Source organism: Diaphorina citri, unplaced genomic scaffold, assembly GCF_000475195.1.
Source record: "Diaphorina citri unplaced genomic scaffold, Diaci psyllid genome assembly version 1.1 scaffold894, whole genome shotgun sequence".
Classification (NCBI taxonomy): domain Eukaryota; kingdom Metazoa; phylum Arthropoda; class Insecta; order Hemiptera; family Psyllidae; genus Diaphorina; species Diaphorina citri.
In genome coordinates, this window is record NW_007378325.1 from 25,276 (window position 1) to 51,766 (window position 26,491).

General features: G+C 37.7%; 3 protein-coding genes across 3 annotated transcripts in view; all 3 read left to right on the forward strand.

The window, feature by feature from the left end:
- Window positions 1–10,208, forward strand: part of LOC103512859 (neuroglian) — a 35,477-nt gene extending 25,269 nt beyond the window's left edge. The window contains exons 11-13 of the mRNA XM_026826219.1: window positions 1,331–1,558; window positions 3,714–3,814; window positions 9,472–10,208. Of these exons, the coding sequence (XP_026682020.1) occupies window positions 1,331–1,558; window positions 3,714–3,814; window positions 9,472–9,599 (457 nt within the window). The 3' untranslated portion in view covers window positions 9,600–10,208. The remainder of the gene's footprint in view (window positions 1–1,330; window positions 1,559–3,713; window positions 3,815–9,471) is intronic.
- A 139-nt stretch (window positions 10,209–10,347) lies between these two features.
- On the forward strand, window positions 10,348–21,854 carry LOC103512860 (ATP-dependent RNA helicase DDX42-like). Its single transcript, XM_026826220.1, has 5 exons — window positions 10,348–10,489; window positions 10,779–11,076; window positions 19,518–19,786; window positions 20,453–20,461; window positions 21,753–21,854. Exons 1-5 carry the CDS (start codon window positions 10,391–10,393, stop codon window positions 21,852–21,854), a joined length of 777 nt encoding a protein of 258 aa, XP_026682021.1. The 5' UTR covers window positions 10,348–10,390.
- Window positions 21,855–23,622: 1,768 nt separating this feature from the next.
- On the forward strand, window positions 23,623–26,491 carry LOC103512861 (ATP-dependent RNA helicase DDX42-like). Its single transcript, XM_017445584.2, has 5 exons — window positions 23,623–23,843; window positions 24,825–25,048; window positions 25,488–25,641; window positions 25,876–25,976; window positions 26,425–26,491. Exons 2-5 carry the CDS (start codon window positions 24,843–24,845, stop codon window positions 26,489–26,491), a joined length of 528 nt encoding a protein of 175 aa, XP_017301073.1. The 5' UTR covers window positions 23,623–23,843; window positions 24,825–24,842.

The window sequence follows — 26,491 nt, forward strand, 5'->3', positions numbered from 1 at the left end:
CGCTTCCAAGCTAACTAGACTGGCTTATTTACTTTATTTTACTTGAAAAACATGTTCATATTTACTATTCCGGGACTAAGAAAATTCTTTCCTTTCCATTATTTTTGTCTTTGCTTAAAAAGAGGGTGTCCCAAAATGGCTCTCATAGGGGCCTTAGTTTTTCTTTGGAATTTCACGAATCTCTTGTTGGGGCCTTATTTTCTCTTTGAAATTTCAAGAAACTCTTATAGAGGCCTCATTCTTTCTTTGGGACATCCTCTGCTTAGTTTTTGAGTCTCACAGTCTCAAAACGAATTGCCTATTCTAAGAAAAATTAGGAATGGAATGATATATTGTTTAGTCAGTCTGAGTGGGATAATTAGGTACGCAATTTACTTTCAGCTAGTAAGTGTAAGCTTTGTTTGAAATTGAGGGCCCACTCAGTCTCAAATATGTTTTTAAGTTTACAAGTAAGTATTAAAGTGTGTCCATGTATAAGATATTGTAGTGTTTTGAACGTTAATCTACTATCGATACCTCAATATTAAAAACGAATTGAGAAATAAAAAATCACATTGCCAGCCTAGTTTAAGTTAGCTTAGTTGGTAGTACGTCTGCTTGTAGGCGCTAGTCCGCGAGTTCGATTTCCACCCTGGCCGGATTTTATCCTGAAGGGATAATGTTCGTTCTCAGAACGTCTGGCTTTCTCCTATCCTGTCTTCCTTCTCTCTTCCGTTTCGGGACAGTAAGACCTTAGCAGTTAAAGTTCCCTCTCTCAAGCCTCTTATAAAAAATAAAATCACATTTATTCACACGTTTGTATTACCTCGCATTGAAGCTTGTTGGTTTTTGCCAAGGCAAAATACTGACTCCGAACCTAAAGGTATCGCCTAGTAGATATGTCTCTATCATGCCCTCAGACATTGTAGCCACATAACCTGTTTAAAACGTACTCGTCTTCATAATGTAATAAAATCTACGGTTAATTCAATTTAATTCAAAATTGAATTGAATTAACCGTAGACCATGTAACGTAGAACGTAGAAAAACAAATATTTCTTCAATCTCATTCCTCTAACGTCACTGACCCCGACACCTGATTTCTGCCCCTCCTTTTAGACGGTGTCTCTATAATGCCCTCAGACACTGTAGCCACGGCGGGCTGGTTCGAGTGGAACGTAGAAACACAAACATTTTTGGTGGATTTCACCTATATTTCTTCAGTCCTTAGAACTCCTTTTAAGCTAACAGCCCGTTAAGTTCTATTTGATTTGTATACAACTATATTTAGTTCCCTTGTATTTTTTTCTTCAATCTCATTTCTCTAACACACTGACCCCGACACCTGATTTCTGCCCCTCCTTTTAGACGGTGTCTCTATAATGCCCTCAGACACTGTAGCCACGGCGGGCTGGTTCATCGGTATGCTCCTGGCCATTGCCTTCCTCATTCTGGTTCTCATCCTGGTGTGCCTCATCAAGAGAAACAGGGGCGGCAAATATGCGGTGCACGAGCGAGAGGCGGCCCATGGGCGGCACGACTACCCCGAGGAACCGGGCTTCAACGAGTACTCGCAGCCGTAAGTATCGAGAGCCGTACTTCTTATCGTTAATATGAATAATTAATAATAGTGCTTATTTATACTGCTCGCATAGGAATGAAAAGTTCCTTTACTCCAGCAGTAGGCTACTACTATTATTGTGGTCAATTTCTCAAATTATATTGAGTGTAAAATTCCATACCGCGGCTGGGATTGAACCCACGCCCTCCTGTTTACCAGGCGAGGTAACAGCCCTGTTAAGCCTGTTAAAGGCGTGTCCACAATTAGTTGACCGATGTCGACTGAACCGTCCTCACTGCCTCGACAGTTTAAATTTACTTTGTCGATCGATGGCCGGTCGACTGTTTGGACACACCTTGAAAAATGTTAACAATTAAAACTGTGTACAAATGTGAACCATTACCAATCAAATACATAAGACTAAGACCTTGTTTGCACTCCCGGCTTAAAGGAACTTTTCTTAGGGTGGGTTTTACCAACCTACTTACCTACTTTTTAGCCCCTAATAGCCTGTTAGCTTAACAGCCCTGTTAAGCCTGTACAAATAAAATGGAACTAAACGGGCTGTTAGCGATCACATTGCCAGCCTAGTTAGCTTAGTTGGTAGTACGTCTGCTTGTAGGCGCTAGTCCGCGAGTTCGATTTCCACCCTGGCCGGATTTTATCCTGAAGGGATACATCAGCCGTTCCGAGAACGAATATTATTTGTTTATGATAAAGTTCTCTGGCGGGAATCGAGCTCACGACTTTGCGATTACAAGACAGACGCGCTAGCTTCCAAGCTAACTAGACTGGCTTATTTACTTTATTTTACTTGAAAAACATGTTCATATTTACTATTCCGGGACTAAGAAAATTCTTCATTCTCAAATTATATTGAGTGTAAAATTCCATACCTCGGCTGGGATTGAACCCACGCCCTCCTGTTTACCAGGCGAGGTAACAGCCCTGTTAAGCCTGTTAAAGGCGTGTCCACAATTAGTCGACCGATGTCGACTGAACCGTCCTCACTGCCTGGACAGCTTAAATTTACTTCGTCGATCGATGGCTGGTCGACTGTTTGGACACACCTTGAAAAATGTTAACAATTAAAACTTACCAATCAAATACATAAGACTAAGACCTTGTTTGCACTCCCGGCTTAAAGGAACTTTTCTTAGGGTGGGTTTTACCAACCTACTTAAGTACCTACTTTTTAGCCCCTAATAGCCTGTTAGCTTAACAGCCCTGTTAAGCCTGTACAAATAAAATGGAACTAAACGGGCTGTTAGCGGTGAACCATTACCAATCAAATACATAAGACTAAGACCTTGTTTGCACTCCCGGCTTAAAGGAACTTTTCTTAGGGTGGGTTGTACCAACCTACTTACCTACTTTTTAGCCCCTAATAGCCTGTTAGCTTAACAGCCCTGTTAAGCCTGTACAAATAAAATCGAACTAAACGGGCTGTTAGCGTAACAGGTCTTATAAGGACTAAAAAATATTGATGAAACCCACCCTTACTTATTTTCTTATTTACATTGTGTTTGACTGGGCTAAGAATCAACTGATAATGAAAATTGCGCAAGTTAGCTTAATCAAAACTTTTGTGGTATAAGGACTAAAAAATATTGATGAAACCCACCCTTGCTTATTTTCTTATTTACATTGTGTTTGACTGGGCTAAGAATCAACTGATAATGAAAATTGCGCAAGTTAGCTTAATCAAAACTTTTGTTGTGTAAACGCAAACACTATAAATGTGTTTTTTATTATGTTTGCACAACCGGCTTCGATGGTGTAATGGGTAAAACGCTTGCCTGGTAATCAGGAGGGCGTGGGTTAATCCCCAGCTGCGGTATGGAATTTCATCAACATATTTTAAATTTTGGAATTCGACTACCTACATACTATGGTAGCCTACTGCTGGGATAATGATGAGGTTTACCTGTCAGGTCTACCTGATAGTGAGTCAATGTAATGTAGTCCATAAGGACCCTTCAAGCCATCTTCAGGGAGGGAGGATATTTGACTTTGAGCTTAACTCCATATACAAAAAGCTCACTCCGAGGCTTAGATGTTGGGGTCATTGCCCCAAGGGATGGGTTAAGCTTATACGAATCTACGAATGTAGTCCGTTTGAACAATATTATCATCGTTATCAATAAAGATTTTTGTTTCCGATGGTTTTCAGACTGGATGGTAAGCCGAGGACTCGGAGTTCGATGTCAAGTGAGAAACATCCGGTAGAGAGCGACACAGACTCCATGGCAGAGTATGGGGATGGGGATACCGGTAAGTTCTGCTCGTCCTAAGTATGAGATAGATTGCTTTGTTTTTATTTGTTTATTGTAAACTTAGGTACTAAAAATTAACCTCAGTAGCCCGTTCCACGAAAGTATGGACTAGTAAATTTACAAGAAGTATGTTGTTGTTGTTGTTGTTTTGAAAAGAAAAAAAAGAGAGAACTAGAAGAAAAGAGACGAGACGAGAAAAGAAGCTAAGCGAATTATATTCAACTAAAATTAAACGAAAAGAAAAAGGAAGATGATCAGAATCAAAGAGAAGAGAAAAATAGAAATAAAAGTAATAGGAATCGAAGTGACAGTGACAGTGCTATCAGTGACAGTGGGCAGTGACAGTGCTGTCACATACATAGAGACTCTCGATATCCGACTCTGATTTACTGTCCTTTTCAATACCTACTGTTTTTCTTTTTCCATTGTTCATGTTCAACTTTCCTATATGATGTTAAAATATACGTTCATACGATTAATAATAACAATAATCGAAGTGAAGAGAGAATAAAAATGAAGAGAGTAGAATAGAATATTAAAGAGAATGGAAGAAAAGAGGAGAAAAGAGAATGGAAAATAGAAGAAAGGTTATCAATTTCGTACATTTGTTCGTACTAATTTAGTACATTTATTTATTTTCAGTTCAATTTCATACACAATTGAGTACATTTTTGGTTTCCAATTTGTCCACAGTTCAGTACATTTTGGTACACTATTCAGTACACATAGGTACAATTCAGTACATTTTTTTCTAATTTGTTCACAGTTACACTTGGTCCATTGGAATTCGGACAAGTATTCCACATTCGGAGAGGCTGCTGGTCAACCTGACGGTTTGGCCGTCCTAGGAGTTCTATTGGAGGTAAGTACTCTTCTGTGAGAACTAGAAACACCTGCGCTAGGTTGCGGTTCGATTCCCGCCTGGGGCGAACTTTTTCTGAAACGGATGAGATTCATTCTTAACGCTTATCTTGCATTAAAAAACCAAGTTAATATTACAATTAACAGAGGAACTTGAATAGAAAAAAAAAGTAAAATTTGTTATAATACCTATGTATACTTACGTATATACCTACCTATATTTACACAAATTATTGTCAATTTTATTGTACCCATTGTTTATTGTACCTATTTATTTACAAGAGTGAACAAAAAGTAAATTGAAAAAGGAGAATCCATCTCCCCAGAAGTTACACTCAGTTAGCTTAGGAGATGTACTATGTATTGTATATTGTTAAAAATAAAAGCAACATGTTTTCAATTCAATTCTTCTTTTTCTTCTTTAGAAAGGGATTTTTTGAGAGAGAGAGAGAGAGAGAGACCTCGAAGTTCTTTACTTCTTATCGTTCTTATTCCTTTTGAGCCAATATAACTTCATCGTAGAACAATGATCTGCCTTTCTTTCCTGTGTCCATCTGCTGTTGGGCCTTGTAGTTTGACGGCCCTACAAGTTTCATTTATTTATTATTAAATATTTATTAGCCGCGGGTTCGATTCCCGCCCGGGGCGGATTTTATCCTGATGGGATAATGTTCGTTCTCGGAACGGCTGGCTTTCAAGCTAAAGCTGCTACAACAACAACAACAGGCTCTCAGTTTCACCAAGGGAGAGGATCGAACCTGCGAACTAGGACACACGAGACAGGCAAAGCTGGCATCTGGCAGTGAAATTTATATTCGATACGGAAAAAAATTGAAAAGGAAATCCGACACATCCACTAATTCGTTATGCTTAGCACATTGCATACTCAAATAGTTTTACGGCGTTCATACAAATTAGGTACCCATTTTCTTCTTACTACGTACGTACCTACCTAGTTAGCTTGGTTTTGGATGGTAGAGCATCTGCCTTGTAAAGTGTTGTAAGCGCTAGGTCGCGGGTTCGATTCCCACCCGAGCCGGATTTTATACTTTCCTAATAACGCTATCAGGTTATAATGAGCCTATTATGTGTGTTATCTCAGGATCAAAGGGGAGACGATGTTCCGAGAATCAAGTCCAGAGATGGAAGAAGTGCACACTACTATTCGTGCCCTCAGACCTAGTGAAACCTACGAGTTTAGAGTGGTCAGTGTGGACGGGCTCAACTTCACTGAATCCGATACCCAGGAAATTGACGCTCCTAATAACGCTATCAGGTTTTAATGAGCCTATTATGTGTGTTATCTCAGGATCAAAGGGGAGACGATGTTCCGAGAGTCAAGTCCAGAGATGGAAGAAGTGCACACTACTATTCGAGCCCTCAGACCTAGTGAAACCTACGAGTTTAGAGTGGTCAGTGTGGACGGGCTCAACTTCACTGAATCCGATACCCAGGAGATTGACGTTTATAGTTCAGGTAAGTTGGAAATTAAATTCAGATTTTTTTATTGACGTTTCTAGGTCAGGTAAGTTGGCAATTAAACTTGAATTTTTACTTTCCTTAGGTACCTACCTAGAAATATTCCTTTTTTTTTTCAAAAGCAAGTTGTTACAATTTTTTTTCTTTGATGATATTTGCAGTTTATGGTCTTATCTTATTATTACATACACGTACATAGATGTAGATTTACATACATATTGAACTTGGAATATGGATCTTTGGTTTAGGTTCAAATGATCAGTTTAATTAACAACCATATTTAGTTCCCTTGTATTTTTTTCTTCTTTTTTTTATGAGTAGAACACAAACATTTTGGGTGGATTTCACCTATATTTCTTCAGTCCTTAGAACTCCTTTTAAGCTAACAGCCTGTTAAGTTCCATTTGATTTGTATAGGCTTAACAGGGTTAAGCTAACAGACTGTTAGAGGCTGAAAAGAAGCTTGGTGAAACCCACTATTAATCAATCTCATTCAACTAACACCATTGACCCCCGCTTATTTCTGCCCCTCCTTTTAAACGGTGTCTCTATCATGCCCTCAGACACTGTAGCCACATAACCTGTTTAAAACGTACTCGTCTTCATAATGTAATAAAATCTACGGTTGAATTAACCGTAGACCATGTAACGTAGAACCGTAGAACGTAGAAAAACAAATATTTCTTCAATCTCATTCCTCTAACGCGACTGACCCCGACACCTGATTTCTGCCCCTCCTTTTAGACGGTGTCTCTATCATGCCCTCAGACACTGTAGCCACGGCGGGCTGGTTCATCGGTATGCTCCTGGCCATTGCCTTCCTCATTCTGGTTCTCATCCTGGTGTGCCAGAGGGCATGAATGAGGATGGCTCGTTCATTGGTCTGTACGGCAAGAAGAGAGGAGAGACTGCCTCGGGAGGGTTTGCCACTACGGTATAGTGACCCTCCCCCCACAACCCTACCCCCCTGACCATCCCTCCCTCGTAAAAGTTAGATTGTCCCAATATGTAAGTATTGTCATAGTGAGTCGATTGCATGTATGTTTTACTTTTTAGCTTTTTCCGTTTATTTTTTGCTTTTTTTTTTAGTCATTTGGTATTAACTCGAAACATGAGTGTAGAACTCTGTTGAAAAAAAGTCCTAAGGGAACCAAACATGTGAGAAAGATGTGTTTTTGGTTAGGATATAGGTAATCGATTAGGCGCAAGCATGAAAGGGTTATACAAATTTGTTCGTCTTGGCTCAGTGAAATAAATTTGGTCTGGAAGTTTTATCCGATTTTATTACACCAAAAAATGCCCTGTGGAAATATTTTTTATTGGTTTTTTAGATCACTAAAAACTCCTTCTTGGATAATTTAAAACTCCTTATTGGATTATTAAAAATTCTCCCATTAGTAATACATATCTCGCATTAAGTCATTGGTGAAATCCACCATTACCTCAATATCTCATTAACATGAATTTGATGGCACATTCTTTCTCTTTTGACGGGTCTGGAAGTTTTATCCGATTTTATTACACCAAAAAATGTCCTGTGGAAATATTTTTTATTGGTTTTTTAGATCACTAAAAACTCCTTCTTGGATAATTTAAAACTCATTTTTGGATTATTAAAAATTCTCCCATTAGTAATATCTCGCATTAAGTCATTGGTGAAATCCACCATTACCTCAATATCTCATTAACATGAATTTGATGGCACATTCTTTCTCTTTTGACAAAATTTTTGATGGCAAATTCGAGGAAATCAGGCTGTATGTCGTAAATTATTGGTGTAAAAAAAGTAAATATAACTTTCGAAATTTTTTGATATTGGCTTGTTACAAGCGCATATTTCGTGAACCATCATTCCTAGAACCCTTACATGTACACCGATTTTTTGATGGCAAATTCGAGGAAATCAGGCTGTATGTCGTAAATTATTGGTGTAAAAAAAGTAAATATAACTTTCGAAGAGATGATTTTTTTGTAATATTTACAGAATGCTTGTTTTCTGACTCTTCATTTGCGCTTTGCCCTTTCCTAGAGAAAACATGATTTTGTTTAGACCGCAAATATACTTACATGTTAGCTCGCTCTATTTCGTAGGAGTCCTTCGTTAGGATAGAGAAAAATCTTTAGAAATAATCCAGAACGAGACCCCTTAAGTTTTGTCTCAATAAAAAGTCCACTGCGATCATGGATAGCTCCCAAAATATAGCTTGTATCCCTAGGTTGTAAGCGTATATCTTGTATTGCATGCTTTGTAGGATTTATATCTACATGACAAAATACAAGATTCCGTAAATATATTTTGTAAAAAATAAAAAAGAACATTTATCACGAAAAATGTGTGAAAAATATTACATTTTTTCTCATTATTTGACGCTGTTGTTATTTTATTTTGCTTCGTTTTATCCTGCTTTTAAGGACAAGTTGTTGCCCCTTGTTGTTTTTTTTTTTTTTTTTTTTTTCAAATTTTGATTTTCATTTCAATATGGAATTGTTACCAAGATGTTACACTGTCTTCAAGAATAAATGGAAGCTATGAAAGACCCAAAACCGTAAGTTTTTTAGGAACTAGGTACCTACATACCTAACAGGTTTTCATAGGGTGCTTGATTGTCTACCTATACCTATATCAAATTTTTCGCGAACTTTGTTTCGGTTGTGATCTACGACCATTTTTACTGACATCATAATTTGTATTTCTAGTTTCTAGTCTTAAGGTTGTTACGAATTAAAATTGGTTTTGACATTTCTCCTGATAAGCATGTCAAGCTACAGGTTTAGTGAAGAACCTCACGCCTTAACTCAAGCTAGTTAAAATTCGTGGTTAAAGATCAACCCCTATTTTATCCTCTGGTTTCTAGTGTGATCAGGTGATCACTCAATCCTCTCTGAATTATTAATTAAAATATTATGTTTGCAATATTACCTATCTAATCATTTTACTTTTTTGAAGAAGAAAAAAAATGCGGCGCAGTTATTTCATGTGCAAATGGAGGACTTAAGTTAAGCCCTTACCCTAGTAGGATGAAAAAAGATTGGAGAATTAATGTTGAACAGGCTTGGGAACATTACTTGAAGAAAAAAAAAAATCTGTTGTGACGCAGTGGGAATAGGGGGGAAAATCTTGAAAAAGTAGACTGGAAATTTGGAAAAAATGGACTGGAAAACCGAGAAAAGTCAGGGAATTTTATTTTAAAATCTTGAAAAAGTAGACTAGAAATTTGGAAAAAAATGGACTGGAAAACCGAGAAAAGTCAGGGAATTTTATTTTTCCATTTTGGTAGACACCCTGCATTAACCCTTGGAATGTTCTATTTTCAGCTCAATTCACGGAAGATGGCTCGTTCATTGGACTGTACGGTACAGGGGGGAAGAAAAAGACGCAATCTCCCCCCGCCCTCCCTCCACCTGGGGCTCAGAACATGTCCGCAATTGCGACCTACGTGTAGACTCCTCAGAACATGTCCGCAATTGCGACCTACGTGTACAGCTATGTCTACATTGCCACTTTTTGTTGTTAATTTAGCTTTTCACACTGCCTTTTTTTTCTCATTCCCCCTTTTTAATCTATTTGATACTTTTTACAATGTGAAAATATTTCTAGTGCACAAACCGTGAAAAATCTCACCAGAATTCGAGTCTCATTCTAAACAATCCAAACGTACTTTCCCTCCTCACTTTTTTACTCTGAAAAAATATTAGTGTAGGTATAAGAAAAATCAGCTGTGTTGACATTTTCTTCATGAGTAATTTTAGGGACGAAATGAGAATCTCATCTGTATAACATACTGTGTAAATAATTAACTGGAAACATTGATTAACAATGTTGAATCTATTAGCTCTTAAGAAGCCTGTAAATAGACGAACCTTTTTCTCACTATAAACTAATTTGTATGGCATACATAAATTGTAAGATTCGAGTGTCGATCAATTTTATTATGTACTATCACTGAATGAATGTAATTTTAGTGCAATTTGTTATACAAATCTCAGTATTTCTAGCATATGCACATTAGTTAGACGTATTTTCTCGAATATGTGGTATAAAAAAAAAAAAACTGCTGCCATCCTACATTGTGAAGAAACTTGATGATAGAGGTTGGGTTGGGGGCCACAAAGCAAGTTTAAACTCTGTTTAAGTTTAATCCGAGAGTTAAACTTAAACCAAGTTTAAACTTGCTTTGCCCCTGGCCTGAATTAGCAAAATCCTAAATGTATTTGATTCTACTGGAACAGGTACATGGAAGAGAATCCTAATGCAGGACTTCAAGATAACGACTCCGATGTAGACTTGGAATATGATGAAGATGGAAACCCAATTGCACCTAAGAAGTCCAAGGTAAGAAAATCGAGCTCCAGTTTTTTTTTTATTTTTTTTTTCTTTTTTTATTTTTTTAGAAGTTTGATAGAGGGAACTGTGACTACTGAGGTCTTATTGCCCCGAAATCGTAGAAAGAGTTAGGACAAGTTAGAAGAAAACCAGCCGTTCCGAGAACGAACCTCATCTCTTTAGGATATAGTCCGCCCCGGGCGTTAATCGAACGCTAACTAGGCTGTTCACTTTTTACAGATCTCTAGTTGATCATATATTTTACGAATATTAACCCCCCTCTTGTCCTATGTTCCAGTACATCGACCCTCTCCCTCCCATCGATCACTCGACCATCGTCTATGAAGAAGTGGAGAAAAACTTCTACCAACCTCACGAGGACATAGCGCGCCTAACTCCCCAAGAAGCGCAAGAGTTACGCGCCAAGTCAGGAATCACAGTGTCCGGGGCAGATCCTCCTTATCCGGTGTCTAGTTTTGGACATTTTGGGTTTGATGAGGTCCTGATGAAGGCATTAAGGAAATGCGAATACACCTCACCCACTCCTATTCAAGCACAGGCTGTGCCCGCTGCTCTGTCTGGTCGAGATATTATAGGTAAGAGAATCTATTTTTATGATATTCTATCTAGTTTTTTGGGAATCAAACCCACGACCTAGTGCTTATAAAAACCCACGTCCTAGTGCTTATAAAAACCCACGACCTAGTGCTTATAAAAACCCACGACCTAGTGCTTACAAGACAAGAGCTAGTGCGGAATTTTGGCCCTGAATAACGGCCGTTACTCTTCAAGCCAACTAGACTGGCCTTATACAGTTCACTTATTTCATCAGATCTTCAGGTGACTAGGCTAGCCAGGTGCTAAAGTTTAGCTCGTTATAATGTTGTTTTAATTGTTTCAGCCTGTATTAAATTATTGTGTCACTTGATCGACTCAAAGTAGGATGGAAATATGCTTTTACGTCCTGTATGAAAATTTTCTTCACAGACATGAAAATTTCCCTTTTTTCCCGTTTGATTGAAAATGACACAACGTAGTGACAGTAACACAAAATAACATGATGGAGATAAGAATCGATCCCGGACCCTTTAGTGAAGTAAACGTTCAACGTCAATTTAACAGAATAGCTGCAAGATTTAGGGTTCCCTAGAGAAAAGGACTCATCAATACTTAATCCAAACGCCGCGCGCCACCTATTAATTAGACAGCGGAAAAACATGGGTTCAAATCCCAGAGGTGTATGAAAATTTGTTATCTAAATTTTTCAAATAGCCTGGTGCTTATCGAATTGGAAAAAGTTCACCTATTTGTTTCAAGACAAACGTCAACATTTTTGAAATGTTTAGCTTTCGGAATTTTATACCGTAGGTTGTTAGGAACCTCTATTTGTTTTGTGTTGTTGTTTTCTTTGCTTGGAAATTTGACTGAGAATTGTGTTGATCTTGTTTTTGTTATTGCTTGAAATTATTATCATTTGCTGAGTTTATTTTGATCACAATGTGAGCGTTTGCTTCACTAAAACGCTGGGGAATACGCAAAGCTCCGTTGACCGTCAGTGGCATAGCTTGGGCATTATTTTGATCACAACGTGAGCGTTTGCTTCACTAAAACGCTGGGGAATACGCAAAGCTCCGTTGACCGTCAGTGGCATAGCTTGGGCATTATTGGATATTTCTAAGGGTGATCGACTTTCAAAATGTGTACTGATGGCTGTATTGAACTATTGTGTCACTTGATTGACTCAAAGTGGGATTGAAATGTGCTTTTACGTCCTGTATACTTACAGACATGAAAATTTCCTTTTTTCTCCGATTGATTCAAAATGACAACGTGACAGTAAACTTACTTGATTGAGTTAAAAAATAACTTGATGGAGTTAAGAATCAAACCCGGACCCTTTAGTGAAGTAAACGTTCAACGTCAATTTAACAGAATAGCTGCAAGATTTAGGGTTCCCTAGAGAAAAGGACTCATCAGTTGGCATATCCCTTTGCGATACCAATTCAACTTTAGAAAAGCAGAGAAAAAAGTATGTAATCGAACTTTTCCTCTTTATTATCATCTCTTTGGTTTTCTCCAGGTAGTTTATCCTTAACTTTCTCAGCCACTCACTATCAGGTAGACCTGACAGGCTGACCTGATCAGGTGTACTTGTCAGGTCTCCCTGATAGTGTGTGTGCTCATCAGGATCAGGTAGACCTGACAGGTGTATCTGTCAGGTCCTGATAGTGAGTGGCTGGTGGGCCTTATGATATCTACTTACTTGCCTACCATAATACAGAAATAATTCTAGGGACCTGTTCCAAAAAACGACTCCACAATCCTGAACTTTTACTCCACGCCCAGAAAATATTGACGAACTCAGCGACGTTTTTTCTGTGCTTGGAGTAAATAGTGGGGAGTGCAGAGTCATGGAATAGGGCCCAGCTACTTGTATCTGGAATTGTACGCAGCTGTTTTGCTAGTTTTTGCCTCTTCAGTATATCGAGTGATTTTCATTTAAGAGTAGAAGAAAGAATTCTCTAACCCAAGTGTGACTATTTGAATAACATGACTTAATTTACTCTCAAACGTAATGTAACACTTGGATTTCTTTGTCGAATAGAACGTCACATTTTGTGGTCTGCTCATATTAGTCTACGAAGGCTAAAAAAAAAAAAAAAAATGTTCATCTGTGATTTAGAGAGTATCTCCGTACTTATTGACTTTTCACTTTCAAAACATTAGTTGGATAGTTTTAGCAAAATTCGACCTTGCAAAAATACAATCACGCTGATTTCTAATACGTTTTCTTCTGTGTACTCGGGTTGAAATTGTGAAACGAGATAACGTTGTGCTAAACCTATCCACTAATATTCCTTGAGTTCTGTTCTGTCGCCTATTTCCTTTCCATTATTTTTGTCTTTGCTTAAAAAGAGGGTGTCCCAAAATGGCTCTCATAGGGGCCTTAGTTTTTCTTTGGAATTTCACGAATCTCTTGTTGGGGCCTTATTTTCTCTTTGAAATTTCAAGAAACTCTTATAGAGGCCTCATTCTTTCTTTGGGACATCCTCTGCTTAGTTTTTGAGTCTCACAGTCTCAAAACGAATTGCCTATTCTAAGAAAAATTAGGAATGGAATGATATATTGTTTAGTCAGTCTGAGTGGGATAATTAGGTACGCAATTTACTTTCAGCTAGTAAGTGTAAGCTTTGTTTGAAATTGAGGGCCCACTCAGTCTCAAATATGTTTTTAAGTTTACAAGTAAGTATTAAAGTGTGTCCATGTATAAGATATTGTAGTGTTTTGAACGTTAATCTACTATCGATACCTCAATATTAAAAACGAATTGAGAAATAAAAAAATCACATTGCCAGCCTAGTTAGCTTAGTTGGTAGTACGTCTGCTTGTAGGCGCTAGTCCGCGAGTTCGATTTCCACCCTGGCCGGATTTTATCCTGAAGGGATAATGTTCGTTCTCAGAACGTCTGGCTTTCTCCTATCCTGTCTTCCTTCTCGAAGTCGATCAATTTTATTATGTACTATCACTGAATGAATGTAATTTTAGTGCAATTTGTTATACAAATCTCAGTATTTCTAGCATATGCACATTAGTTAGACGTATTTTCTCGAATATGTGGTATAATAATAAAAAAAAAACTTTTAATAAGGCTATACGATTTTTTTTCGTGCTACATAAAGTTGATATAGCCTTCAAGAATATCGACTCTACCACTTGGTATGTTTTCTACGGAGTTTTCCGTCACTCTCGTGAGTACAAACTTAGCAATGCTCACTCAAATTCGACATCTTATTTATTGTATGTTTAGTGATAAAATAACTAGTTATAGGTATGATTAATCTCATTATTTTTACATAGATTTTTTTTTTTTTGTATTCCTTATCGACTGTAAATATTTTTACTATTTAATTTTGTATGCACTGAAAGTGTTTATCGGAGCCCAGAAGATAGTGAATCTTTTTGTCTTTTTGAGGACATGAATTTATTTTAGGTGTCAATGCTGAATTTTTCAATTTTAATCAAATTTTAAATGACTAAATTTCGACCTTTTTGAAAACAAAAAAAGTAAATTCGATGCCTAAAATTAAATGATTTCGTCCTCAAAAAGAGAATTGAGTAGTATTTTGTCTTTGACTCCTAGGTAATCAGCCTATGAATTATTAAATGAAGACAAGTATTTTTAGGTAGCCTCTATTTTGTACTGTACATATTTTTGCTTATTTTTACTCTTGTTTATTTGCACTTGAATATATATTTTATATATTTTGTTTACCCCTGTATACATTCCAGATATTGTCACACCTTCATACTAATTGTATTAGGACTAATTAGGAAAGAAAACAGTATCTATTGTTCGAGGTAGGCCAGTATTAGGAACTTGCAAAGTGTGAAGTTAATTTTTTGCAACTTGGAATCTTGCACAAGATCTACATTTTTTAATGAAAGAAAAACATGTTAAATCCTAAATATCTGCTCATGTACTATGTAAACATAAATGTGTTGAAGTTGAATTATTGTTGACACACGTCTTTTGTTAGATTCTCTATTTTGCTTCGTTTTATCCTGCTTTTAAGGACAAGTTGTTGCCCCTTGTTGTTTTTTTTTTCTTTCAAATTTTGATTTTCATTTCGATATGGAATTGTTACCAAGATGTTAACTGTCTTCAAGAATAAATGAAAGCTATGAAAGACCCAAAACCGCAAGTTTTTTAGGAACTAGGTACCTACATACCTAACAGGTTTTCATAGGGTGCTTGATTGTCTCCCTATACCCATATCAAATTTTTCGCGAACTTTGTTTCGGTTGTGATCTACGACCATTTTTACTGACATCATAATTTGTATTTCTAGTTTCTAGTCTTCTCCTACATTTTGACCATAGGTTTGAAGTTTGGACTTAATTTACTCATTTCCCCTTCATTTTCATAAGTGGAAGGTCATCATCGATTCTTTTGTGATAAGTCACCTATTCCCGGTTGGCTCGCGGTATTCGCGGATTGTTCGCGGTATCCGCGATTTGTTCGCGGTATCCGCGATTTGTTCGCGGTATTCGCGGATTGTTCGCGGTATTCGCGGAGTCTTAAGATTGTTAAAAATTAAATTAGCTTTCACATTTCTCCTGATAAGCATGTCAAGCTACAGGTTTAGTGAAGAACCTCACGCCTCAACTCAAGCTAGTTAAAATTCATGGTTAAAGATCAACCCCTATTTTATCCTCTGGTTTCTAGTGTGATCAAGTGATCACTCAATCCTCTCTGAATTATTAATTAAAATATTGTGTTTGCAATATTACCTATCTAATCATTTTACTTTTTTGAAGAAGCCTTTCGTTTCTTTGGTTCCACTGCCTATATTTCAATCGCTTTTATCCTACCTGTCGCATTTTTCTCCACGCTGTAATTTATGCTACGCCTGACACTTTGCATGACTTTGCACATTGCACGGCTTTGAAACTTTCTACATATTTACAAGAGTTTGCCTTAAAGTTTACGGAATTTAAGTTATTCGGGTTGTAAAGGTCCGGGAGCACAGTATTACTGCCTCGGTGGTGTAGTGGTCAAGGCGCTCGCCTGGTAAACAGGAAGGCGTGGGTTCAATCCTAGCCGAGGTATGGAATTTTATCCTCAATATAATTTGAGAATTTGACCACAATAATACTTCAAGAATATCGACTCTACCACTTGGTATGTTTTCTACGGAGTTTTCCGTCACTCTCGTGAGTACAAACTTAGCAATGCTCACTCAAATTCGACATCTTATTTATTGTATGTTTAGTGATAAAATAACTAGTTATAGGTATGATTAATCTCATTATTTTTACATAGATTTTTTTTTTTTTGTATTCCTTATCGACTGTAAATATTTTTACTATTTAATTTTGTATGCACTGAAAGTGTTTATCGGAGCCCAGAAGATAGTGAATCTTTTTGTCTTTTTGAGGACATGAATTTATTTTAGGTGTCAATGCTGAATTTTTCAATTTTAATCAAATTTTAAATGACTAAATTTCGACCTTTTTGAAAACAAAAAAAGTAAATTCGATGCCTAAAATTAAATGATTTCGTCCTCAAAAAGAGAATTGAGTAGTATTTTGTCTTTGACTCCTAGGTAATCAGCCTATGAATTATTAAATGAAGACAAGTATTTTTAGGTAGCCTCTATTTTGTACTGTACATATTTTTGCTTATTTTTACTCTTGTTTATTTGCACTTGAATATATATTTTATATATTTTGTTTACCCCTGTATACATTCCAGATATTGTCACACCTTCATACTAATTGTATTAGGACTAATTAGGAAAGAAAACAATATCTATTGTTCGAGGTAGGCCAGTATTAGGAACTTGCAAAGTGTGAAGTTAATTTTTTGCAACTTGGAATCTTGCACAAGATCTACATTTAATGAAAGAAAAAAAAATGGTAAATCCTAAATATCTGCTCATGTACTATGTAAACATAAATGTGTTGAAGTTGAATTATTGTTGACACACGTCTTTTGTTAGATTCTCAGATTTGGAATCTCAAAATTTTCCCCCCTTTTATATCTATTTCGTCGCTTTTGCAAAAGTTTGTAATGCATATCACTGCTTTAATATTTTTTAACAGAGTCTATGAACTTCTAGGTGTACTTAATCCAAACGCCGCGCGCCACCTATTAATTAGACAGCGGAAAAACATGGGTTCAAATCCCAGAGATGTATGAAAATTTGTTATCTAATTTTTTTCAAAAAGCCTGGTGATTCCTTATCGAATTGGAAAAAGTTCACCTATTTATTTCAAGACAAACGTCAACATTTTTGAAATGTTTAGCTTTCGGAATTTTATACCGTAGGTTGTTAGGAACCTCTATTTGTTTTGTGTTTAAAAGGAAGGTGAGGATATTTTTTGACAATTTTTTTACATATTAAAAACAAACTTGGATATTTTTTTACTCATGTGTTTTCTAGTGTTTTGAACTTGTCAACCTGATCGCTAAGAATTATTGGCTTATTCAAGCAGTGGGCATACTCATGCGTCCCAAATCTCCGTCCCGTCTAGTCTAGTTTAGGGGGGCCATTTCCATCCCGACTAGGTAGGTGTATTACCTACTTATCATTTGATCAAATACACGAGCGAATAGGCGAACACTGATAAAGAACGTATGCAGTCCGTTTCCGAATCGAGATGGAAGCATGATTAATTTGAAACAACCTAGTCGGGACGGAAACGGGATGTATGAGCGCTGATTAAAAGGAGCATCCCGTTTAGGAAAAAGAAATGAGCGATAATAATCCCGTGTTCTTAAAGACATACCTAATAAGTACTAATAGATGGGGTGGCTATGTATTTTTTCTGCAATTCGCAAGTTCCAAATACCTATTTAAAGAATAGTGGTATCCCACATAGTGGAAGTGACGCAACTTCTAGTCACACTACTTGGTTGTACTATGTACATACGTACCTACTACATAGTCGCGCGACTGACCCCGCATATTTATTTTTATATACCTAATAATTATAAATTTATTGTTAACATTCAGAATTTCCTTTACAGTTTTTCTTTATGTGTACTTTTAGGGCTTCGGAAGGCGACTTCTGGTAGCGCCATTTGAAGAAACATAGGTTTCCTCTCGAGGTTTGTTGTACATTTGCAATCATAAACGCGCAAGTTGGTAATAACCTAGTAGTGCTACTAAATTGGAGGCTTCAACTCAATCTATTTTTCCCGTCTTTGGCAATGGATAATAGAGTATAGTGTGTTAAACGTTTCATACATAAAAAGCCCACTCCGAGGCTTAGATGTAGGGGCAAACAGCCTTAAGGATGGGTTAAGCTTCTACGACTCTAGTGTGTCAGAAACTGGTGCATTCACCCCATCTCTTCGAGCAGTAAGGTTGACATTTTCAATTATTTAAGCTTTCATTTAACCAAGAGGTGATTTGGTGAATTATAAATAATTGTAAAGTTAATTAACGAACAATAAAACTTGGTCATCTATTATTTTCACTACAGTACCTACTTAGTTTGTGTCTTTTTACTTTCCGTTTATTTTTGTTGAACAGTGGGGTGGGACCGTGGGAACACGTTTTGTTTCGTATTAGGCTATTAGGTATACCTTCCTAGGATTCCGGTGAATGGATCGGTCTCAATTTGGCAGAGGTGTTTCAATATTGTAACGTGCTAGCAGGTAGGTATTTAGGTATTGCTAAACCGTTACCCTCTCCTGCCTAGCTGATGCTCCAAAATCGCCGGCACTAGAAAATGAGCTCAATCACTCATCTATTTTTCATTATTATAATTTTTTCAAAGAGGTTTGATAGAGGGAATTGTATTTGCTAAGTTCTTATCGTCCCGAAATCGAAGGGAGAAGGAAGACAGGATAGGAGAAAGCCAGCTGTTTCGAGAACCAAACTTATCTGTGTAATATAAAACCCGCTCCAGGTAGTATTTTAATGGAATTCGTGACCGAGAGCTTACAAGGAGCTCTACCCTTGAAGGTAACTACTCTAATTAGGCTGGATACTTTCATTCTTTATTATTCAATGAATAATTGCCAACCTTGATTGTGTAGTAGTTACATTGGTTACAGGGGTGGATTTTTATTATTATTATTATTATTTTTTTGATCTAAAAGTTGGTGGTTCGAGCACAAGTCAAGTCACAAAAATTAGCCCAGTGTATGCCTTGAGAAACGACATTTGTGACAACTATTCATGCTTGTTTAGACACCTTTCAGCCCTGTGCTGTCCGTTTGAAGAAGGCATATTCGATTGTAATATCCAACCTCAGTGGTGTACTGGTTAGCGCGGTCGACTTTCTGGAGGTTGGTGGTTCAAGTCCAAGTCATAAAATTTAGCATATTACAAAATAAAAAATCATGTAAAAAGGAAGCTAATAAACTTTATTTAAAAAAACTGATTAAAAACTGAATCAAGGTTTCCCTCTGAGGGAAGAGCTCCAAGAATACTTGCACCATTCCCCTGCGATATTGTATTTAGCGAGGAACAACACTTAGCACAATTAAAATTCCTTATATTATTTCTGATTTTTCCTACAGAACCTCAAGTCAGATCGATCTGTGATCACGTGCGGCCGAACCGTCAAACCCTTCTGTTTTCCGCCACGTTCAAAAAACGAATCGAGAAGTTGGCACGAGATGTGCTAACTGATCCGATCAAAATAGTTCAGGGCGATATAGGCGAGGCCAATACAGACATAACGCAGGTCGTGATCAATCTACCCCAGACTCAAAAATTGACTTGGCTCACTCACAACCTGGTTGAGTTTCTTTCGACGGGAAGCTTGCTCATTTTTGTTACCAAAAAGGTGAGGTTTTTTGTTCTATTTATTTATTTTCATTTTGTTATTTCATTTTAAAGGATTTAGGGTTTCATTGACTTTTTAGTCCGTCCTCCCTTTACTATTACAATAGTAATAAAAAGGTATAAGGGACGGACTATTGTATTCGCCTCGGTGTCTGTCATGTTCTATTTATTTATTTTCATTTTGTTATTTCATTTTAAAGGATTTAGGGTTAGGGTTTCATTGACTTTTTTATTCTGTAATGATTCAGCTCTTTCTGCTATACATATTTGTCATTACGAGTATTTGTCATAGCATGCTCGTCCCTTAGCATGTCTCCTGTCTTCAAGAATAAATGGAAGCTATGAAAGACCCAAAACCGTAAGTTTTTTAGGAACTAGGTACCTACATACCTAACAGGTTTTCATAGGGTGCTTGATTGTCTACCTATACCTATATCAAATTTTTCGCGAACTTTGTTTCGGTTGTGATCTACGACCATTTTTACGGACATCATAATTTGTATTTCTAGTTTCTAGTCTTAAGGTTGTTACGAATTAAAATTGGTTTTGACATTTCTCCTGATAAGCATGTCAAGCTACAGGTTTAGTGAAGAACCTCACGCCTTAACTCAAGCTAGTTAAAATTCGTGGTTAAAGATCAACCCCTATTTTATCCTCTGGTTTCTAGTGTGATCAGGTGATCACTCAATCCTCTCTGAATTATTAATTAAAATATTATGTTTGCAATATTACCTATCTAATCATTTTACTTTTTTGAAGAAGCCTTTGCGTTTCTTTGGTTCCACTGCCTATATTTGAATCGCTTTTATCCTACCTGTCGCATTTTCCTTCACGCTGTAATTTATGCTACGCCTGACACTTTGCATGACTTTGCACATTGCACGGCTTTGAAACTTTCTACATATTTACAAGAGTTTGGTACTGATTTACTGAATAGTGTAGCGACTGTAGTCTAGTTGGTGTAGTACAAAATGATAGCTCTTAGCTTGCAGCCTGCCTCGGTGGTGTCTGACACTTTGCATGACTTTGCACATTGCACGGCTTTGAAACTTTCTACATATTTACAAGAGTTTGCCTTAAAGTTTACGGAATTTAAGTTATTCGGGTTGTAAAGGTCCGGGAGCACAGTATTACTGCCTCGGTGGTGTAGTGGTCAAGGCGCTCGCCTGGTAAACAGGAAGGCGTGGGTTCAATCCTAGCCGAGGTATGGAATTTTATCCTCAATATAATTTGAGAATTTGACCACAATAATAGTAGTGCTGCTGGAATAAAGGGACTTTTCAGTCCTATGCGAGCAGTATAAATAAGTAAGCACTATTATTATTATTACTATTTTATGTAGGTTCAAATGAAAGGAGGCCAGCCTAGTTAGCTTGGAACGTAGCACCTTGTGGGCGCTGGTTCGCGGGTTCGATTCCTGCCTGGGGTGAACTTTATCCTGAACAAATAAGGTTCGTTCTCGGAACGGCTGGCTTTCTCCTATCCTATCCTCTTCGATTTTGGGACGATAACACTCCGTTGTTATAGTTCCTCGATCAATGAGGTATGTTTTATTTGAACAACTAATCTTTAGCAGTACAGTAACTGTGGTTTCGGGCTTTGCTTTTATTAGATGTTAAGTTTCAAGTCTGTACTCTGCTGTCGATTCTAAGGCCCCCTCATCCTGTCTCAATTTTCGCGAGGATTTCAAGACGGTAAGACCTCCTTTGTTAGAGTTCCTCGATCAATGAGGGATGTTTCATTTGAACAACTTTGTAACTTTGCTTGAGCAGTACAGTAACTGTGGTTTGGGGCTTTGCTTTTATTAGATGTTAAGTTTCAAGTCTGTACTCTGCTGTCGATTCTAAGGCCCCCTCATCCTGTCTCAATTTTCGCGAGAACAGAAAAAGAAGGTGAGGATATTTTTTGACATTTTTTTTACATATGAAAAACAAACTTGGATATTTTTTGACTTATGTGTTTTCTAGTGTTTTGAACTTGTCAACCTGATCGCTAAGAATTATTGGCTTATTCAAGCAGTGGGCATACTCATGTGTCCCAAATCTCCGTCCCGTCTAAGTCTAGTTTAGGGCCATTTCCGTCCCGACTAGGTAGGTTTATTACCTACTTATCATTTGATCAAATACACGAGCGAATAGGCAAACACTGATACAGAACGTATGCAGTCCGTTTCCGAATCGAGATGGAAGCATGATTAATTTGAAACAACCTAGTCGGGACGGAAACGGGACGTATGAGCGCTGATTAAAAGGAGCATCCCGTTTAGGAAAAAGAAATGAGCTATAATAATCCCGTGTTCTTAAAGACATACCTAATAAGTACTAATAAATGGGCGGGTATGTGTTCGTCGTTTCTCTGCAAGCCACAAGCTCCAAATACCTAAGTATTTGAGGAATGAGGTCTCTCTCGCAGGGTCGTCGCGTAGACCAGCGACTTTTAGTAGCGCTACTTGGTTTTACTGTGTACTACCTAGTCGCGCGACTAACCTCGCATATTGTAAGTGTCGGAAGGAGACTTCTGGTAGCGTGACTAGAAGAAACATAGGTTTCCCCTCGAGGTTTGTCGCACATTGCAAGCGTAGACGTGCGACTTGGAATTAACCTCGTAGTGCTACTAAACTGGAGGCTTCAACTCAATCTATTTTTCCCGTCTTTGTCAATGGATAATAGAGTAGTGTGTTAAAAGTTTCATACATAAAAAGCCCACTCCGAGGCTTAGATGTAGGGGCAAACAGCCTTAAGGATGGGTTAAGCTTCTACAAATCTAGTGTGTCAGAACTGGTGCATTCACCCTATTTCTTCGAGCAGTAAGGTTGACATGTTCAATTTAAGCTTTCTTTGAACCATATGATGATTTGGTGAATTATAAATAATTGTAAAGTTAATTAACGAACAATAAAACTTGGTCATCTATTATTTTCACTACAGTACCTATACTTGTCACTCATCCAACTATACGCCATGCCCGATGTTAGTTAACTCTTGCGTTCTTAACCGATGTACAACAAAGGTAGACACGGGTTCGAATATCACTCATCCAACTATACGCCATGCCCGATGTTAGTTAACTCTTGCGTTCTTAACCGATGTACAACAAAGGTAGACACGGGTTCGAATCCCAACAGAGACATAAATCCGCGATAAAATACATCTACAATCTCCTCTACATAGATTCTAGATCGAAATGGTAAGCCCCGGCCTATAGGGAGGAAATACGGTACGGACGTGCGGTAATTTTTTGTAGGTACGGATTTTCGTGTGCCACAGTTGAGGCAACTGGCAACACTGCCTGAGCTTTTTGTCAAAAATCAAAAGCCGCAAAATTTTCAAGATACTTAGTTTGTGTCTTTTTACTTTCCATTTATTTTTGTTGAACAGTCGCCGGCACTAGAAAATGAGCTCAGCCACTCATCCAACTTTACGCCATGCCCGATGTTAGTTAACTCTTGCGTTCTTAACCGGTGTACAACAAAGAGGTAGACACGGGTTCGAATCCCAACAGAGACATAAATCCGCGATAAAATACATCTACAATCTCCTCTACAGAGATTCTAGATCGAAATGGTAAGCCCCGGCCTATAGGGAGGAAATACGGTACGGACGTACGGTAATTTTTTGTACGGATTTTCGTGTGCCACAGTTGAGGCAACTGGCAACACTGCCTGAGCTTTTTGTCAAAAATCAAAAGCCGCAAAATTTTCAAGAAATGGAAAACTTTTCCTGAAGAACTTTTGGTTGCAGGTGTTTGTTTCCTTTAAAAAATAAGCTTTTAAAGCTGTATTCTCTCTAGCCATCAGTGAAATAGTGAGGAGAACCTTATTCCAGTATCCCTGCGCTTTTGGTTGCAGGTGTTTCCTTTAAAAAATAAGCTTTTAAAGCTGTATTCTCTCTAGCCATCAGTGAAATAGTGAGGAGAACCTTATTCCAGTATCCCTGCATAGTGCGTACAAGTTATCAGTTTGGATTCTGACAGTTGAAAAGCTATCAGTGGAAACATGATACCCTAATGTTACCTACATGAAAGTCGAGGAACCTCTGGATTGCTAAGGTAGACGATTGGTGAGTTCCTACTTTGGTTTTAGTTTTAGGCATTATTTAGACCAAAAATGAGACCAACTAAAGGATGACACAAAGTTTTGTTAGACATGATCCACGGCTGTAAAACCAAGTTAAAATCTTTACAAGGCCAAAGCAGAGTGGAGTTGATGGCATAGAGCTTCTTGCTCTCAGCTTTATGCAGTTTGAATTTGTTGCTTCCGTCAGTTGTCACTTCCACGGCTGTAAAACCAAGTTAAAATCTTTATAAGGCCAAAGCAGAGTGGAGTTGATGGCATAGAGCTTCTTGCTCTCAGCTTTATGCAGTTTGAATTTGTTGCTTCCGTCAGTTGTCACTATGATACCCTAATCTTACCTACATAAAAGTCGAGGAACCTCTGGATTGCTAAGGTAGACGATTGGTGAGTTCTGAGTTCCTACTTTGGTTTTGGTTTTAGGCATTATTTAGACCAAAAATGAGACCAACTAAAGTACTAGAGGATGACACAAAGTTTTGTTAGACATGTTCCACGGCTGTAAAACCAAGTTAAAATCTTTAGAAGGCCAAAGCAGAGGAGTTGATGGCATAGAGCTTCTTGCTCTCAGCTTTATACAGTTTGAATTTGTTGCTTCCGTCAGTTGTCACGTCCCTCTCTGTGCTTGATGTCCTATGTGTTATATTCCCTGCTTAACCTCTTACAAATGTTCAATACAAGTGTATTAGCTATCTGATTTTGATAGGCTTTTACTCTTTTACAAAAGTGCCAATGTATAAAACACCCAAGTATTGAGTTATGAAGTCAACATGAGACCATTAGCTTGGGGACTAGTGTATACATCCAAATGGTGCCTTCTTTAATCATAACTTTATATTGAAAAGGTGTACCTAGAGACAGTGTAGAAATCATAGTTACATTAATTTTCATATTATCAGATTTCAGTATCCTTGTAAGTACATAAATATACAGATTTATTTTTCAATGATTACCTATTCTCATTCCCCAGGTTCAAGATAGTGACACCATGAGCAAACGAGGAGGCAGTGGATTAAATTTTTCCGGGTTCTCCTTCAAAAATGCTGGAAGTGGCTCCCGAGGTGCTGCTATCCCCCCTCCTCCACCCAATGTGGGAGTAAGCAAGCAAGGCTACTCTACCATGACAGCCATCACTCAGAATGCACTGTCAGCATCCTGGGGTATTCCAAAGAAACGAACAAGGACTGAGGAAGAGTAAGTTACATGTACTCAGGGGGGAGAAAACAAGTTTCCTTTCTCAGAAGTTGATATTGTGTTAATTTTATTAGGGCCCTGTTCTTGGAAATCACTGCTTCTCATTCTCTGTATGGTTTATTTGGTCTGATAGGTATTCGGTCACAAGGACTGAGGAAGAGTAAGTTACATGTACTCAGGGGGGAGAAACCAAGTTTCCTTTCTCAGAAATTGACATTGTGTTAATTTTATTAGGGCCCTGTTCTTGGAAATCACTGCTTCTCATTCTCTGTATGGTTTATTTGGTCTGATAGGTAATTATCTTTTAATTCTGTGGCCTAGATGGTCCCTTTCTCTGTGTGAAGGTATGGGAATGTCAAAAAAACAAAAAACAAAACAAAAAAAAATCCCCATCCTTTTCTATCCACCTGACATCTCAATTTTGATTCAACCATTGCAGGTACTTTGATGAAGAAGATGAACCTTCCTCAATGTCCAAGCTGGAATACATCCCTGCCCCAGGCAGTCCTTCCTATAAAGGCAACAATGCCTCGGCTGACACTGATTCTGATGAAGATCCGCTAGATGCCTTCATGAAAGGAATAGACAAGGAGGTAAGTTCAGCCCTACCTTTCCCCCCCATTTGAAGGGACAAACTTTTCACTATCTGTATGTACCTACCGGGTTTATTTTATTTTATTTGACATTCGGCCTGACATGCAAGATGAAGTATATGACCTGTCACTGTACATAAAAAAAAGTAACAGGAAAAAGTGGAATTGGGCAGAAGAGTTAGTGCTAAAGAAAGATGTATTGATTTACATACTTGTTTATTTTGGTGATTTCAGGTGAAACAAGAGGCCAAAGGAGTGAAAACAAAGAAAATAGAAGAAGTGAAAGGGATTCGAGATGACATTGACCATGAGGATGATGAGGAGTCATACTACAGGTGAGACATGCTATGACATACCTAAATGGGTCATGCTATCAAAAAAAAGAAAAAAAAAACAAGATTTTCCCCCCATAAAACCACATTAAAATGAATAATTGTTAGATTTGTTTTGGGCTATAACCTGAATATGTCCAAAACTATATGCAGTATCCTCTTATTTTTGTAAAATTTCGGTTTGTTATCAAGTACTTAGGTAATTTAATATGAAAACCTCGATTCAGTGGTAAATGGAAATACCCACATTGGCTGCATAGAGGAAGGCGGAATGTTTTCTGCTGCCATCCTACATTGTGAAGAAACTTGATGATAGAGGTTGGGGGCCACAAAGCAAGTTTAAACTCTGTTTAAGTTTAATCCGGAAGTTAAACTTAAACCAAGTTTAAACTCACTTTGCCCCTGGCCTGAATTAGCAAAATCCTAAATGTATTTGATTCTACTTGAACAGGTACATGGAAGAGAATCCTAATGCAGGACTTCAAGATAACGACTCTGATGTAGACGGCGGAATGTGA